Source organism: Tribolium castaneum, chromosome 10 (assembly GCF_031307605.1).
Source record: "Tribolium castaneum strain GA2 chromosome 10, icTriCast1.1, whole genome shotgun sequence".
In the NCBI taxonomy this organism is placed as follows: Eukaryota; Metazoa; Arthropoda; class Insecta; order Coleoptera; family Tenebrionidae; genus Tribolium; species Tribolium castaneum.
Window position 1 is genome coordinate 6747977 of NC_087403.1, and position 15157 is coordinate 6763133.

Genomic DNA, 15157 nt, shown 5'->3' on the forward strand with positions numbered 1-15157 from the left:
TTAATAAAGTTAGAAGAATTATTAGTTTTTTATTTCTCTGGAAGTAAACTGAAACCACAAATAGGATCGAAACCACTCGTAGGCAACCAACAATCGTTTGCACGAAAGAGAAATCAAGGAATTTCATTCGGCTTGGATTCTCCAATGCATTCCAAAACAGTCGGACCTAATTAGCTTCTATTACGACAAAGTACCAACAATTGGCGAAAAGAGCGTGCTCTTTGTTGACACTTCGTATCAGGAGCGACATAAATACACAGTTATAGATAAAAATATGTCGAAACTTTTGTTATCGAGATAATATCTAATGAGAGTAGGTATGAGTAACAAAAGTCGGGCGTGTCCTTATTAATGAGTAACTCGCTTATTAAGTGAACAATTCGTTAGAGTTTCAGTCACAAGTCGTGAAAAGCTTCTCGGAACATTATGATCTTGCCATACCCAAGCTAAAGTGACGTCACTCAGGTGTTTTGCGTCCACCTGTATTCAGTGTTGTTATTCCGCGGTAATATGGCGGTTATCACCCACCTGAAGTTCAAATTGTTCATATTCTTGTGTAGTGAGCTAACTTGTGTTGTTCTTGGACAAAACAGACAATACAGACCAAACGTGTACGGTTCGTACGATGACCGAAATCAGTTCAGTCAGTACAACAACAACCCGTACCAGATCCCGAACCCAGGTGACAGGGATTACAGGACGTACGTCTACAAGGGGAGGCGTTACGGGCAACAGAACAATTTTTACAACAACAGGTGGCGTCCTGGCGACCCCCGAATCCAGGGCCAGGACGAGCATTTCTTCTACGACCAAGTATTCACTAAAATACGACCAACACCCTCTCATTTGTTGCTTATAGCAAGGGAATGGGGAACCGATCCTGCCAGGGGTTTTGGGCGGTTGGCGGACCGACTTGCAAGGGAAGTTCCGGTCGCAGACGAAGGACAAAAAAAGGGATATTTTCGTGACGACCACGCACGGACAAGTCCAGGGTTTTCTGGTGTATTTGTTCGATAATCCAGACCCGGAATCGCTCTACAGACCCGGGTCGGAGTTCATAGAACGCGAGTATGGCATGACTGAGGTCTACTTGGGCATTCCTTACGCCGAACCCCCGATTGTCGAAGCAAGATTTAAGGTATAGGTGCACTTTGGGGGAACATTTGACGCATTGTTTTGCAGCCTCCGAGGTGGCACAAAGGCTGGCAGTTGCTGCAAGCGGTCGACTTCGGACCCGCGTGCCCGCAACCAGCTCGCTACGTGGGCGCGACTAAAGGTATAAGAGACATGGACGAGGACTGTCTGTACCTCAATGTCTACAAGCCGCCGGTAGTATTAACTCCATTTTACCATTTAGTTTGATTGGTTTCCTTTAGACTAGTGAAGAGGGGGTTGGGAAGAGGTTCCCAATAATGGTCTACATCCACGGTGGCGATTTTATCAGAGGCGCTTCTAATACGTTTCCAGGGCACATCATGGCAACTTTTTACCAAGTGATAGTCGTGACGATTAACTACCGTTTAGGTGCGTTGGGTTTTATAAGCACTGGCGATGTCAATTCACCGGGGAACTACGGAATTTTGGACCAAGCCATGGCTTTGAAGTGGATTTATGAAAACGCGGAGAGTTTCAATGGTGATAGATACAGTATCACGTTATTCGGACCAGGGGCTGGGGCCGCTTCCGCGGGCCTCCTCATGGTAGCCCCCCAAACGAAAGACATGATCTCAAAAGTCATAGCTCAAGTAATTATCACGCCAAAGTTGGGAACCAACTTTTTCGTTCCAATTCCAGAGCGGCTCCGCCTTAGCTGACTGGACCTTGATCGTGGACAAATACCGGGCCCAAAACACTAGCCGCGTTTTTGGCAAACTCATAGGCTGCAGCATTGAGTCGTCCTGGAAGCTGATGAATTGTCTCAAACAAGGGCGGAGTTTTTACGAAATAGGTAACTCGGAGTTCCCGCCTGAAGTCGGCCTATTCCCTTGGGCACCGGTAATGGAAATGAACGTCTCAATGCCTTTCTATGAGGGATGGCAAGAGAGCGATTGGCATTTCCTTAAGGAAACTCCCGAGGATTTGATCAGAAAAAAACACTTCAACCCTTATTTGAAATATATGTCGGGGGTCACCCTTCAGGAAGCTGCAACTTTTATCAGTACGTATCGTTGTTAGTTGACGGTCATTTGATTAAAAGTTTCAGCTTCGAATAAGTCACTCGAGCCCAATTTCATTATCGACCAAGAGTTTTTCGACCAAAAAGTCAAAGAACTCGTGCTTCGCTACAATTACACGTTAAATCCCAACGGCACCTATGAGGCCATCAAGTACATGTACACCTACTGGCCTGATCCTAACAACAAAACACACATTCGCGATAAATATATACAGGTAATCATAGAAACAATGACTGTGAGTTTTTTGACTTTGGTTTAAAGTACAGTCACGTTAAAAAAAATTCGATATGATACGGTTAATGTGTACGTTTAGCTAGTTCATAAACTAACTGGACAGTTTGTATTGAAATTTATGATCTAAACGATTTTAGTCGTACTTTTGCTATTTGGCGCAGTCGGTAGGGGTGTCATTCTTTTTGATCGTGACTGTACACCTCTTTTCGCCTAAAGGAGATTTTGGTGGTCATTTAATAGAATAACTTTAGATGCTCTCCGATTTTCTCTACACCGCTCCGAATGACAAAATAGTGAAGCTGCTGGTGGAGCAAGGGGTTGAAGTCTACATGTATGTCCTGAACACCACAATTGAGTCGTTCAAACTGGAGGAATGGCGAAAAGTCCCTCACGACATTGAGCATTATTTGCTTTGCGGGGCCCCGTTTATGGACACTGAGTTTTTCCCTGAGGGTTTCTCGCGGACCCAATGGACGAATAACGACAGAAACATGAGTCATTTTTTCATGCAAGCTTACACGAATTTCGCAAAATATGGCAACCCAACGTACACCCAAATCCTGGGCATACATTTCGAAGTTGCCAGACATGGGGAACTCAAATATCTGAATTTAAACACGACGTACAATTCGTCAATTAGGTGGAATTTCAGACAGACAGAGTCGGCATTTTGGTCGCAGTACTTGCCCACAGTTGTGGGCCATCTTGTCCCGACCTATCCGCCCACCACTGAGGTATAAACAAATTTCGAAAAATTTAAACTGGAGTGATTTTTTAGTATTGGTGGGAACCACGAGCGCCGCTGCAGATCGCCTTCTGGAGCATGTCTGCTGCGTGTCTCCTCCTGGTCGTGCTTCTTGTGGTGTGCTGTATGCTTTGGCGGAACGCGAAAAGGTGGGTGGACAATTTATTGAGAAAAAATAACTTGTGTTTGAAGGCAATCCGATCGTTTTATCTACGATCCTGACCCGGACGAAGGAGTTGACAATACGAGGCTTACAAGCGCGTACGATTACGCCGAAAAACTGCGAACACCGATCAGTGTTCCGCCGCGAACAAACAGTGCTTCCACGTTTCGAAGTGAAAGTGCCGTGTCACTGAAAGAAGCCCAAGGCTTCGTGAGCAGTAGTCCCAGTGAAGATTATCCGAGGAAAGGCACTCCGGTGCTGTCCCACAGACACAAAAGCAAAGCAGAGTTGGCGCAAGGGGTGCCACAGACTGATGTTTGACCATTTGCGCCATCTAGGTCCAGTTTCATGACCACATGTGTTCTTTCATAAAAGACTTATGGGTACATATAGTAGACTAAGCTTCCGTCCATGATACTGTTAATGACACTTAAAGGTTTATGTATACGTATTTTTATATAGCAAAGAGTTAAACTTAATAAGTACTTGTAAGGCAATATGTTTAAGCAAATAAAAATCAAACATTTTTACAACCGTACCAAAGAACAATAAATGAACAATGAATCGGAACAGGACGCCACAATAAAATTTTGCTTATTTTCTAACTAAAATTGTAGATCTCGTCTCAATAAAGTTTTATAATGTTTTATAATACTTTGTTTTTCTTCCAATGGTGCCAGGTAAGTAATGTAATAAACATATTATAAAATATGTATGTGGTAAATACAAGTTCATCGGCTGTTGCACCTACTGGCCGATGATGCCTCTTGTTGTTATGAAAGCATCGCTACATAATATTAAAGTCTGTTCAGTGTAAAACCATTCGCGCGAGCACGCGGTACTCCTCGAACGCTGGCACCGCACATATTAATATGATATTGAAATGAGTTCGTTCCCGTAATGACACTATTTAATGTGACGAAAATGTTTTTGTGAAAATTGTTTGTTAGTGTTTTTTAAGGAAAAACACCCGACTTTCAAGGGGTTAGCAGAAAAGCACAAAAAAATCGTGAAAACACCCCCGATTTTAAGCTATATTTTAAATTTAACATTTTTCAAAAATTTTGCCCTGTTTTTCTAATGGGCCACTTGAGCACAAAAATAAATACGGCTTCACAGTCCTGTTTTACACGGTTAACGACAATAATAGAGGATTAACATAATCGAGGGTGTTTTCACGATTTTTTGTGCTTTTCTGTTAACCCTTGAAAATTGGGCGTTTTTCCTTAAAAGTGGCTGTGTCGCTTAGGGGCCCATATACTACTGAAAGTGTAGGAATTTTTTTCACGATGATTACTTTGTACAAAACTATCAAGGGGACTGCCAAACACAAAAGAAAAAGGGAGAATAAAGGGTAAATTTTTTTAACATAACATAAAATAAAAAAAGACTCGTACGAATGGTATTCGAAAATTGCCACCGAAAAATCAGAAAGTGTGTATAAGCAACACGCGTTAGGCAATCAATTAAGTAAATAATTTTTGTTGCGATATTCGTTATTTTGCATTAGTAAATCCATTGTGATGTTTTTAGCAAAAACAGTACACTCATTTAAGGTGTATTGGCTTGAATTCCACACTCGCGACATTTAAATGTGAAGGTAGACGATCAACTCATCGATTTGAATGTTGGATCATTTTAGCATGCCATTGCATAAGTGCGATAAAATTTCGTCAAATCACAAAATATAAATATGTGTCTTCACATATAATTGGGATTAATAACAAATTCTTTTGACTCCACATAAATACCGCATCATTAATTACAGGTACACGCATAACAGTCGCAAGTCCAGTTAGAAATCATAGGAGCCTTACGACCTAGAAATATTAACATTAATTAACAATTCCGACAAACTGTACTAATTTATGTTATTGTAACCAGACACACGCACGCCGTTTTAATAAATATTGAAATTTTTGAAGGCTTTTTTGGTAAATTACCAAGTTAAGTAACTCGACACATAATTACGACTTTACGTTTCCACATAAAGTTTACCTTAGCTATTCATTTTTAAAATCATCCAATCAAAATTTTAAAAATTGAATGGTATAAAAAACAGTTTCTTGGTCTTAGCGATTCAATTAGCACCGTGGTTTGAACACAGCTCAAAAATTTAACGGGAAACTGCAACATGAATATTTTTAATCATTGTTTTAATGGATTACCCGGTTAGCGTGTCAATAAACCATGAAATTATTTTTTGTAAATTCAGAATTTTACATCAAAATCGAAAAGTAACAAATAAAACTTTTGACGTGTCAGTAATGTATCTTAATGTACTTTTTTATTTTGTAACGGAAAATAATAGTTGGTATATTATGTATTATCTGAGCGAACAGCTACATTATTTTTAGGGGGGGCAAGTTATGGAAGTATGAAGCTTTAATAACTGAAAACTCATAAGTAGGCAATATTCCAATTTTGGGTTTTATTTACAACATTTTTGAAAAATGTTTAACTAGCTTAGAACCGCTTTGCCTAGAGACAGTTGACACCCTCTTAAATAAACCTGTATTGGCGTTATTGTTGCTACAGTAAAACCTCTCAACAACGGACACCGATGGGGAATCTTAAATTGTCCGGTGTGGCGAGGTGTCCGTTATTCAGAGGTGCCCATTAAGGGAGGTTTCGCTGTATTACTTCTACCAAAATCTTAATTGCAGAACATAAAAATTCGACAATTTTTAATTTTAGATAAATTTAGATAAATTTTCTCATTTCCGATTTGTTAGTTTAAGCACTGGCGTCAGTTAATTCAAGCAAAAATCGTACGTTTGTTCCTGAGATTGGCTTAGAGCTCACGTTCGAAATGCATCATCGAGATTTTTTCTGTCATGGAAATGCGTGCCTCGGTATTAATATGTAACGATGTAGCACAAGCGCTTCAAACGTAGAATAGAAATAGGTATCAAAATTAGTTTCACTACATATCTTCGTTAACTAGTCTTGTTCAGAAAGCGAGTCATTTTTTGTGATTACATTCTTTATTCGTCGTAATTAGAACGAAATTTGCACAGACAAATTCTGTACAAAAGCAGATGTTATTTTAGTAAATATTTCATTTACTCACTGTACTCGTGTGTTAAATAATAATTTGATTAAATCTGAAACTAGAAGATTATGGTATCAAATGAAATCAGTGGCGTATTAATTGAGAATTGTAATTACATCCTTTCTCGCCTGGCGTTTCTCGAAAACGCGCATAAATACTCAATGCACTTTGTCAATTTGTCCTAATCGAAAACTCGTTTCGAAGATATTGTATATATCATGATGCAAAAAAAGTACTTGAGTTCTTTATGTAGGTAGGTGCATAGCATTGACCTCAGGTATTTTTAACCGCGTCTTACATGCATTTTTCAACATAAAAACACGTGCAGAGATTTATCATTTATTGTTTTTTTACAAGTCGGGTGTGAAGAGATTAAATATTCGCTGGCCACCAATAAATATTAATTATTGCGTATCACTTGTGGCCACAGAAAACTGACTCTATCCGGGCAGATAGATAAGAGATGCGAAGGTGATATACCAGCCTGCGGTGCGAGTGGTATGCAGCTAGATTACAGGGTGTTGCTTTTGGCATCGCCCGCGAGATGTCTATACAAATTTAATAAAGAGGAAAAAGAAAGTAGCTTGATTGCCACTTACCTTGGGAACAGTTAGAGCAGGGAGAGATAGGGGCTAACCCACTTACTTATGACGTCATAATGAGCTTAACGTCAGACGAGTGTGCGCACGCCGCTGTCGAAAGCGCGCTCTAAACCGAATGTTTCCTTCATTCTATTCTTTGGTAGATGTGTGCTGTAGCACCGCGACGGTTTTGTGCACTCAATTCGTCGCGAGTGACAAGATTTGTGCCCGAAATGGATTTAGTTCGCGAATTTTGCTAGTGTAGTGGTTCTCTAGTTCCTACTCCTCTCTTTGGATTACTCTTTCTTGTCCGTACACGCCCTTAGTTTTTGGTGAGTAATTCTGGAGCTGGCAACATCAGACTCGACGATATCACACCAGAAAGTACAACAGATCATATGGCACTTTCTTGTCTTAGCAGACTTTACAGTTTAACAGTGTTTCGGTTCGGGTTACTCATCCAAATGCCAAGGAATACGCCAAAGAAATGTTATTCGGAGGCACTTATTGAATTTTAAATATGACTTGTGAATCATAGTTATATGAACTTTGGGTGGCACAGGAATTCGTCGTTTAGCACCAATTATTGGGACAATATTGGGTTCCTCGCCTCGTCGCACGTTGAAGTCTCCGCCGTTTTCGGTCGAAACTGCGTCCAAACGCCACAAAAACAGGCGGATGTTTCAAAATAGTGACGTTTTGTGTATAAACATGAGGCAGCAGCATCCTTAGCCTAGTAATTGGAAAACGTCGTGTCGAGGCCCAAATCGAATAAAGTCATTTGGTCGCACCATACATGCTGTGTTTCATGTACGACGGAACATCTCAGACACAATCAATGTGAAAATGATTTGGTACCCATGATGGTTACTAAATGAGAAATACAATTCGCCGTTAAATTAACAGCATTATGCGGGAACATTTGTATAGAGCGTAACTTGTCTGTTCCACTATATATCTAACAAGGCTAGCTGAAGTTTCACTCGTTTCACCAACTCTCTCGTCAAGAAATATACAATATATTGTGATGTCTATCTCATACTTTCAACTTATGGCATCAAACATGTGATACACTGATTAAAATTCGGCCAGAGCGTATCGATTGATCCTCGCCAATTATTCCGTACAATATGTTGCCATTCGATTGATATTGGATCACAGCTGAGTTAAGAACCACTTTTGTAAGCCAGTGAAGTATACGCTGGACCACTTTCACCGTTCTAAATTACTCCACATGATATATCTCATGTTCACATTCTTACACGGCGCAAAACAGTGTTTTTGCACATTTTGGCGAATTTGCGTGATGCTATCCTACTTACCAAACTAGAACTCGAAGTTTCCAGCAATTTGGCTTTCTTTGAAAACCGTACAATGCGCAACAATACCGTTTTTTATGGAAATGCTAAACAGTCTTAATGTTGGCACCACCGGCTTGTAAACGGGCCGCGCTTCCAAGAACTTGAGGATTATTTGTCTGTGTCATGTGTACCTTTTTCACCGTAGCATTTCCGTCGTGTAAAATTTCGTAGAGAACATTACACCAGGTGCTAACAATTTCACTTCGCAAAACCGAATTTCACTCAAATTGTTTGATTTACGCTGCAAAAACGCGCACGACTTTTGCACAGTTCATCCTAACGCAATTTGGTCCAGTTCATGGCGGAAATAACGCGGCGTGTAGTGCTAATCAAATTTAGGTTTAGCGCAATTTAAACACGAACCAATTTTTTGCAGACTAACTTTAGCTCTGCCACTGCCTGAAACGCCTGAAATGGTTTCTCGTCGCCGGATTCTTTCAAGATCGCGAGATGATTTGCACATGGACTCCACTTTCCAGCCCCCGGAAGACGAGGAAGACGTTTGGTACCAAAAAGACAAGCTTTACAAGGTAAGAAGCCGAAACGTCCAGCTTTTTTGAGTTTGTTGAACTCGCGCACATTTTATAATAGCCAATTATTGTGGGGCTTGATAAAATTAATGGATTTTTGAACGCCTTCTTTGAGAACATTTAGCAATTATGAGCGCTTCTCAGCACATCTTTGTTAAAAAATTAAAATGGAAATGCTCTTCATGTCGGACAAAGGACGAATAATTAATTTGAAAAATTTTAAGGGTGTTTTTCTTCCTCGTAGCGTAATTTGGTTGCTTTCGAGAACCGGTCAGGTTCGTCATCTTAGCTGAATCACCCTGTACTTAATAGGCGGAATGTCCAAACGCACGAGCTATAAAATGCGACAACAGTTAACTCTGTATGTAAAACAAATAGTGGGCGTGCGTATTAGGTACATTATAGTGTAAGTAGAAAGCTACACACTTAACTGATCAAGTAGTGTGATTTTTTATTGGAAAAAATCCACGGTTCGTAATTTTTTCCCCACATGTCTATTCCCAAATTCTATGGTGCTCTCATTATAAATTTAGTATATGTTCTTGCTTGTACAAGCTGGACAGCGATCTTGACATTTGCGGAGACCCTGACGACCGGCCAAACAACTTTCACAGGCCGTCGTATTATTTAAAACAAATATTTTGATTCTCTAAGATATTCATTCAAATGGCCGAAGCGATCTCCCTTGACGTCTCACTCAGCTGGGTTAAAACAGCACAACTGAATCCAATCGATGTTTTGGAAAAAATTTGGAAATTTATTAAACATTAACTTGCAAGGATTTTAAATGTCAACTTTCTCTGAAATTCTACGAATGTTTGACTGAGACGATCTAATGACATTTTGCAATTAGACAAACTGGTTGTTTAGCATTAATATTTGATGGTAAGCAGCGGTGAGGCGTCAGGATGAAGCGTGTGGAATTAAATTATCTGCTGATAGTTTTTACGCGAGATACAGTTAATAAGGTAATTACATAGGGTCCTTAACGTGCAACAGATTGCTTAGTGTTGCTATGCTACGTAACCAACGTTATTACACCTTACGGCATTTTAGCCGTTACTGTAACGTCCTTGTACAAACTATACATTCACGTTCAAATATTTTCCAGCATACCTTTGTCCGTACGACAAATACGTCTGATAATTCCATGTCAGCAGTGGTTTCTGTTTGACTGGCGTCTAATCTCCAGTCCCATGTGAATTTTGCCTAATTTTATTATGCGCGAATATTGCACAATGATCTGTGAATATACTATTTGGAACATTTGCATCACATTTCCAAATGTCCTGATGCAATGACACGTTACACCGTCTGCAGATCCTGCATCCATCGGCGTCTGTGCCATTTTAAGCGAACTGAAAGACATTTCATTCTGCGTCCTTCATGACACACCCATTATTTAAAGGAGTGTGACAATTTATTGACTAAAATCGCCCGATTTTGAGAAACTACCAGCTCAAGTGCTCAACCGCAGAGATTTTTTAAGCTGTAGAGAACTGCGTTTCACTCATTTTTGGATCTGCTATATTGTAACAAGGTCGAGGTAACCATCTAGAACCGTTTTCTAATAGCGATTGGGTGTGTTAGAGGTTTTTATATTTCTTTGAACAGCTCACAATGGGATAAAACATAACACACAAATAGTCCCAGTAGGTTAAAAGTTAAAGTTTAGGCGATATTTCGATTTTTCTAAACAAGTTTCATGTGTGATATTTTACTCAAATTTGAATAAACTCCGTTTCTCTGCACTTTCACTAGTCTTATTATTGTTTTACTGCATTTTAATTTTCTTAAGTAAATGTGGTAAAACCACAAGTGTTTGACTTGTTCAGTTGCGAGAGAGGTGGACGTAATAATAAAAATTTTGTTCCACTAATTTAATGCAGCCATAGTCATTTTAATAAATAATAAATTATCGCCAACCTCAAAGTAGGACACCGTTGTATAACTTTATTTAACTTGTGCAACAATTTATTGAACTATATCCCTTTCCAATTTGATCAAACTTTTACTCTTAAGTAGATTACATTAGCTTTGTGATACGAATGCATGATTTTTTCAGGACCACATCCAAGAAGTGCTCGATAAGTGGACACAGATAGATGACGAGATTTGGGCCAAAGTGATTGTTTTAGAGCGAAACCGGAGGGTGGCTAAGGCGTACGCCAGAGCCCCGGTTTTGACAGTAAATGGGTCCGATGACGGGTTTGATGGTTTTCGGTAAGTGTGTGATTTTCCAAGTAAACGGAACTGAGAGGGCGAACGTTATTGCAAAACAGTTGTTACATATGTAATAAGTGCGCCAGAACCTTTCTAATCATGCTGGAACTGCGCTAGAAAATCCGTAAAAATTTGCTTTTCGATTTTGGGTAATTAAACCGGGTGACCTTCATTTAATGCAGTTATAATTATTGAAAGTATTATATATCACATTGTTTACGTCTTCACACTCCATGTATATTAAATAAGTAACGGTAGTCACCATGGCAGGCATTCTTCGCACTTTGCGACTGTCGTCAAGCGATCAATTAATTAATAAATGTTAATTAATAAATGTCGTGATTATTCCTTTATTTGGCCGCAGCAGCGCGGCGTTTTTACAGAAAACGAAAAAATTCCAATTTGTCAAGCAATGTTATTTTAGGATAAACCAACTGAGTTCGCTGGCCAAAGACGCCTTTGCAATTACACAAGGTCGTCTAGTCTGGGCAACGCAGATATTTTTACTAAATCTTGCCTATATAATAAGAATAAATTGCTACGGCAAACGCCAAATACCACAAACATTAAATAATTCCTAATATCTCCAAATTGAATAATAGTTTTTACTCTGACCTTTTCACAGCTAAAACAACTGGAATTGTTCGCCGTAACCGGATATTCGATCAAAATTAATCGACCGGTCACCGCGCATGCTGATTGGAAAATTTCGAAAAATAAGAATTCGTAAACAACCAATCGTAAATTAATCAATCACACGCCAAAAGCTCCAAAATTTAATTGCGCGTCCCGTTTCACTTTTTAAAAAAGAATGAAAAAAGGCATCTGTGCAAACAGCGTCCTAAAGAATTTTCAGCTTCTGAATTTTGAAAACGTAGAAATTAACTAATTGAAAAAATTAGCGACAAGAGTGATACAAAATGGGTATAACTTCAAGCTTCTACAGATGTTCTTTGAAATTAATATCTCTAATTTTTTCTGATCAGTTTAATTGCAAAATTGTTTAAATCGTGGCTTCCCGTGATGGCAAAGGCCTGAAAAAATAAAGACTGGCTTGCACTTTTCTAGGATTGGTTTGTGCGGCTTTGACAACCCAATGCGAGACCAGAAGACGGAGGAATTCAAAAGACACATAGGACATGTACGTATTTGCCGTTTTTGCGTAAATGTTAATTGTATGGGTGGTTTTTCAGGGAGTGAAAATAAAAATGGACGACGCGGGCAATATTCTAATAAAACGGGTATCAAAGTGTAACGTTTACATAAAAAATACGGGCCAAGACGACGAGAACGCGATAGGGAATGAAATTTTGAAATTACCTAATTGTGCGCTAGAGCCGGAAAAGCCCGTAAAGGTAAAGTCCTGTCTGTTGTTTCGTGTAAGTAACCTGTAATTTCAGCTGTTCGATATGAAAAAATTCCAGTCAAACGTAAATCGTGAACTACGGCGTGCTTATCCCGACCGGCGAAGATTAGAATGTCAGTGTTTGAGTGCGATAGCTTTTGTAAAATCGGAGCCGGAGTTGCTGGAGTGCCCTATTTGGGTGCTCATTATAAACGTCGTCGCCATGGACATGCTAAAGTCGAAACTTCCTCCAGGTACGCCTCCGCTTGAATAATCCGTTCGATTGCTTGCACGGCCAAAAAGCCGCTTTTGGAGGATTCTCAGGCGGATTATGACGTGTGTGTGTGTTTAATTTCAGTCCAACGGGTAATGGACATCAAGAACAGACCACGCATTCCAATTCCAGATGAAGATCCCTATAGCGTTGCAGGTAACGGTAGCGGATCGTCGGGTAGTTCAGGTTTCGCGGGGGCGGGTAGTGTGGCAGCCACTAGAGAACAACTCCTTTTGCAGAGCCAACAGCACGCACAACGGCGGAGCGAGAAACCACCTAAACTACCACCCCGCGAGAATATGTATCCCCATGACATACCTAAGGTCTGTCTTTGTTTATTTTCCACCAACAAGCTTTGCACGCCTACAATCATAATAAACACATAAATTTCTAAGCCGTAATAGAATCTACATCATGACCGTTACCGCAGAGATGCTATCAGGCTTAATTATTGCCCACCAACCGCCACAAATACGTCACACGCGCCAAATTTTCACCGTATTTGTCGCAATTAGAAATTTAAAGCCCACGTTAAATATTTTTTTGTAACGGCTCACGGTCTACTAACCAATCTAATTATTTGTTAAAAATGCCGCAATTACGAAACGAGCGTATGTGCATGATCCTTTCTTCTGGGAGAAAGTTTCAGTTTGAAATTTTTTGTGCAGCCCGATTATGACGACCACGAGCACGACAACAGCCGTCTGAAGCCGTTCCCGTCCTCTCGGGGGAAGGAGAAGTCGAAAGACAGCAAAAAATACGGTATGTTGGCACCGTGTTGGTTGTTTGGACTGCATGTGTCTTTCCAGACGACCCTTATTACTGCGGATTAAGGGCCCGTGTTCCGAATTTTGTGGCGAAGTCGAAAGCGAAGGAGTCCGTTTCGTCGAAGAGATTTTCGATAAGTCAGCAGGCGCCGCCGCCCCTTCCTGTGATGCACCAGCAACACGTCAACTCGCATCATAACATGCACCAGCATTCAATGTGGCATACGAGGAGTTTTGAGAGCGGAATCGGTGAGTGTGAGGCTGGGTGAGGTAATTGGCTAATTTTTGTCCGTAGACTCGGATGTAGTCGAGTCGCCCTACAACCAAATTTACGGACGGTTACCCATACCCACGAGGGCGTATATTCCAAGTCAGTCGCGTACCATGTATATCGGAGAATGGGACTAATATTGTGTACATAACTGGACATTTTCCAATTGAAAGACTTTGTAAATTTCATTATTTAACACCACTATGTCTATTCGATACTGCCACTACTGTTTATAGACTTTTTACAGCAAATTTATACTATGAGTGCTATTTTATACTTGTAAACGGCTTTGTAACATATTATTTACAGAATATTTAATTTAATTTAGTGAAATTTTAGTGTTCTGTCAAATACTCAGTAAATAAATGTACCTATAGTATTATAACAACGGATATTAAATCAGGATGTGATTATATACGTCATAGTCATGTTATTATAATATATAGATAGATATATGCTATGTTGATAGGATACGTTTTTGTAAAGTAAACTTATAAATTGTATATTGTATGTTTTTGTAATTACTGCAATAAACGGTGATGGATGTACTCAAGAAGTGGCCCTCTCTTAATCCAATTTAATAAACGTCCAGACCTTCTCTCAATTTTCCCCAAATCTATGACGTAATTAAAATCGTAAATATGCATCACCTTATACAGAGACAGGCAAAAGCGTTTGTGCCTAAACAATATTTTACGAAAAAACTAATCAGTACATCATCAAGACAAGAACCTTAAAAATGTAATCAATCTCCAAGAATATTTTTTTCAAAATTCTTTTTAGTTTCCGAGTTATTACCAAAAATATATTTTAAATGACACCCTACTACTGCATTTTTTTGGTAAAAGATTATTTTCTAAAAATGAGTTCTGATTTAATATTGCTTTTAAACCACTATTTTTTTTAAATAAATTATGAAAGTTGTGTTCCGAGCGCGCTACGAAGATTTTTCGAACTGGGCCGAAGTGGTTGTATCCATAGATGGTTTTATTTCCAAAAAATTTGCCAAATTACGAATTACTCGAATAATTACATCCATGGATACAACCACTTTGGTCAATGTCGAAAAATTATATAAAAATAATTATGTAAAAAACACTGGTTTCAAATTATACCTGCTATTGCATTAGAGCATAATTTTTCGATATTGCCAAGTACACAGCAGACTTTTTTCTAATATTGATAAAGAATTATTGTAATATAAAAATTATTATTAAAATAATATTATTATTCAATTAATTTGTCAAGCCTATCCGACACTGATTTTACAAATTAGAATTAAAATTTATTTCGTAAATAAATTATATTATTATTATATTGATATTACAATTAAGCTCGGTTTATAGAATTAATTCATTCATTCAATCCACAAATGCGTGATTAACTGATCACGTGACAAAATTGAAGCAATTTGGTTGGTTCATTAAACTT

The 15157-nt window shown here is 39.1% G+C and overlaps 2 protein-coding genes and 1 long non-coding RNA gene across 6 annotated transcripts; 2 read left to right on the forward strand and 1 right to left on the reverse strand.

The window, feature by feature from the left end:
* The first annotated feature begins 296 nt into the window (after nucleotides 1-296).
* On the forward strand, nucleotides 297-3971 carry Gli (Gliotactin). The gene is made up of 9 exons (XM_963611.5): nucleotides 297-813; nucleotides 860-1138; nucleotides 1183-1329; nucleotides 1377-1745; nucleotides 1795-2158; nucleotides 2204-2391; nucleotides 2663-3145; nucleotides 3190-3305; nucleotides 3349-3971. The coding sequence occupies exons 1-9, from the start codon at nucleotides 511-513 to the stop codon at nucleotides 3638-3640; spliced, it is 2541 nt and encodes an 846-aa protein (XP_968704.1). The 5' UTR covers nucleotides 297-510; the 3' UTR covers nucleotides 3641-3971.
* A 174-nt stretch (nucleotides 3972-4145) lies between these two features.
* On the forward strand, nucleotides 4146-14282 carry exp (expansion). 4 transcript variants are annotated; one of them, XM_008201135.3, is made up of 11 exons: nucleotides 4146-4264; nucleotides 4569-4673; nucleotides 8693-8846; nucleotides 10912-11069; nucleotides 12138-12210; nucleotides 12263-12424; nucleotides 12470-12668; nucleotides 12773-13011; nucleotides 13357-13450; nucleotides 13498-13704; nucleotides 13751-14282. In XM_008201135.3, the coding sequence occupies exons 2-11, from the start codon at nucleotides 4609-4611 to the stop codon at nucleotides 13861-13863; spliced, it is 1464 nt and encodes a 487-aa protein (XP_008199357.1). In that variant the 5' UTR covers nucleotides 4146-4264; nucleotides 4569-4608; the 3' UTR covers nucleotides 13864-14282. The 4 variants fall into 4 exon arrangements, with proteins under 4 accessions (XP_008199357.1, XP_064215385.1, XP_064215384.1 ...); XM_064359315.1 differs by having other exon boundaries at nucleotides 4152-4303; XM_064359314.1 differs by having other exon boundaries at nucleotides 4154-4303; nucleotides 4553-4673.
* LOC107398063 (uncharacterized) lies at nucleotides 6700-7105 on the reverse strand. Its single transcript, XR_001575033.2, has 2 exons — nucleotides 6974-7105; nucleotides 6700-6922 (listed from the first exon to the last, which is right to left on the reverse strand). It is a non-coding gene; the product is annotated as an uncharacterized LOC107398063 (long non-coding RNA).
* Nucleotides 14283-15157: the final 875 nt, after the last annotated feature.

Excerpts from the sequence above, each read along its gene's own strand:
- Gli (XM_963611.5), top strand. The coding sequence starts at position 511 with ATGGCGGTTATCACCCACCTGAAGTTCAAATTGTTCATATTCTTGTGT. Across the intron at positions 1,139-1,182 it reads TTGTCGAAGCAAGATTTAAG|CCTCCGAGGTGGCACAAAGG; the intron begins GTATAGGTGCAC and ends ATTGTTTTGCAG. Across the intron at positions 1,746-1,794 it reads TCTCAAAAGTCATAGCTCAA|AGCGGCTCCGCCTTAGCTGA; the intron begins GTAATTATCACG and ends TTCCAATTCCAG.
- exp (XM_008201135.3), top strand. The coding sequence starts at position 4,609 with ATGATTACTTTGTACAAAACTATCAAGGGGACTGCCAAACACAAAAGA. Across the intron at positions 11,070-12,137 it reads GACGGGTTTGATGGTTTTCG|GATTGGTTTGTGCGGCTTTG; the intron begins GTAAGTGTGTGA and ends GCACTTTTCTAG. Across the intron at positions 13,451-13,497 it reads GAAAGACAGCAAAAAATACG|ACGACCCTTATTACTGCGGA; the intron begins GTATGTTGGCAC and ends GTGTCTTTCCAG.